General features: G+C 53.8%; 1 protein-coding gene across 1 annotated transcript; it reads left to right on the top strand.

Annotated features, from left to right (window-relative positions):
- Window positions 1-304: 304 nt before the first annotated feature.
- B0T15DRAFT_531349 (uncharacterized protein) lies at window positions 305-1,342 on the top strand. Its single transcript, XM_062869243.1, has one exon. It carries the CDS (start codon window positions 566-568, stop codon window positions 1,127-1,129), a length of 564 nt encoding a protein of 187 aa, XP_062720884.1. The 5' UTR covers window positions 305-565; the 3' UTR covers window positions 1,130-1,342.
- The last annotated feature ends 892 nt before the right edge of the window (window positions 1,343-2,234 follow it).

Genomic DNA, 2,234 nt, shown 5'->3' with positions numbered 1-2,234 from the left:
TCGCTTATAATGCACGTTATAGTTCCTCGTATAAGGGCGATACCTTAAGGGACTTTTATCCCGCTAGTAGTGTCGTCTATATACTTTCTTTAGTTGGGCCTCATTTATTATTAATAAATATAGCAGGCTCCGACGTATGCTAGTCGCTATAATCTGAGGTCAGGTGGCAGCCACACTAGGAAAGGCGTCGTCGTTGGTTAGGTCGGCGTTGACAGCAGCTCTCCTAAGCGCGTCTGGATTTTTCTCTGCGCTCTGTGCGGACAGACAAGAGTTTTTAACGGTGGTGACGAGCTCGTTGACGTCTTGATAGGGGTCTAGCGTCTGGAGAAGGATGGTCGTGTCCAATGTGAAAGTCGAGCGCGGCGATTTCAAACGCTCCGACTCCGGATCCGCGTCATTCATCGCCCCGACCACTACCCGATCGCCGAGAGCCTTCTCCACGTCAAGCCTCGGCAGTACCGTATCGATCAGTTCCGCTGTCTGTTCTCCGCCAGGCAGAAGCTGCAGGCTCGGGCGCGGACGAGCGTGAAAGTCGGCTAGCACAGCAAGCTTGAACGCGCGGACGATGCCGTGGAGGCTCTCGGCACCGATTTCATCGACTCCACCACGGTCCTGTAAGCCCTCGTGGTCATCCTCGACGGGCAGCCCGCCACACCGCCCTCACTCTACATCGACCTCGAGGAAGTCAACGTCTCCCGACACGGCACAATCTCCAATTGTGCAATCTACGTTTCTTCCCCTTCACCAAACCTATCTCATCGATATCCACGTCCTCAACGACAAGGCCTTCTCCACCCCCAGCCCAACCACAGGCCACGCCCTCGAGCACGTCCTCGAGTCAGACAGCACCCAAAAAGACTTCGGCGTGCGCAACGACTCCAACGCCCTGTCCAACCTCTTCCACATCCGCCTAACCGGCATCATAAACCTGCAGCGCATGGAGCTCGCCAGGCGCACCTTCCCCCGGGGTGTTGTCTCCGGACTGGCCAGGTGCATCGAGCGCGATTCTCTCCTGAGCAAGACAGAGCAAAGCGTTGGGATGGTTGCCAAGAGGAGGGGACGCAGGCTTCTTCGCGCCAGAGCACGGTGGGAGGAGGTATGGAGTATTTTAGGAGCGGCTGCTTTCTGAGGAGATTTGGAGGTACGTGTCCAGGGTATTCCGTTCCTCCCGCGTCTGTGGGTGTATTATGCCGCGAGGCTCACCGCGGCTTAGAGGATGAGATTGCGCGAGGCGTCGTGGGAGAGGATGGCACGGTCCCAGATGCCGGAGGTTCAATGGTAACGGGCAGCATATGGCGTAGGCGCCGGCTGGTTGGCGTTTGCTGTGATCTGGTTGGGTTGGGTCTGGGTCATAGTATTTGGTGGTCTGGTTAAAAAAAAGCAATGTTTGAGACCTGTAATACTAGACCCGTGATCACCCGTTTATAGCCGCTCAGTGGCAATCATGGCGACATCACAGAAAAGTCATCCTAGTCTTCCGGCAGCGTGAGCACCGCTATATTTCTACCGACTGCGAGTAGAAGGTCAGCCCTATAATCGATATCCTCGTCTTCCCGTGTAGGGATGCCCTCCGACATTGTCAAGTCCGTCTTGAAAACCCTCTGCCATCCGCAAGCAGCCAACTCAATGATTCGGGATTCTTGGTTCATGAAGAGAAGGGCCAAAGTGAAGTGGCATCAGCTCTCTTTTCATCGTCATTTCCTCTCCCGTAGGACATAAGTGGCGCCTTTACTTCTTCCCAGTAGTCCGGGATTTAGTGCCTGCGGCCGCTCCGGCCAACGGACCCATGATCGTAGAGGCACTCCGCACACTGGCCATTGAATTGGCCGGGGTTGGCTGCGTAAGTTCTCGTAAAGCAGTTGGGGGCATAGTTGCAAGCTATAAGGAGCACGTCAGGGCCAACGTGACCTGCAGGGCAAAAAGTATGCTGCCAGTGGCACATCTTCGGTTGACTTTTTAAGTGAAAGCTGAGAGAGTCTTTTGTTAGTTAGTATAAAAGATCATAAGATATAAAGGAGAGGTATCGGGTGATTTGTGATTTCCCCCTATCTCCAGGTTGCTTTGGGCGTCAGTACATACTGTAGTGAGGAGTTGGTTTGTATCCTAGGCTTTGCTTGATTGAATGCGGCTGTTGATAGATATCCTGCCGACTCTTCAATTCGAGATAGGAGGGAGTTGGGGAACTTATATATCTGACTAGCTGTTGTTCTCTACGCCAACCCAACCGACCTCCT

The sequence above is a fragment of the Chaetomium strumarium genome, assembly GCF_033439665.1.
Source record: "Chaetomium strumarium strain CBS 333.67 chromosome Unknown B0T15scaffold_4, whole genome shotgun sequence".
In the NCBI taxonomy this organism is placed as follows: domain Eukaryota; kingdom Fungi; phylum Ascomycota; class Sordariomycetes; order Sordariales; family Chaetomiaceae; genus Chaetomium; species Chaetomium strumarium.
The sequence above is the reverse complement of the archived record's forward strand: the minus strand, read 5'-3'. Positions and strand labels throughout refer to the sequence as shown.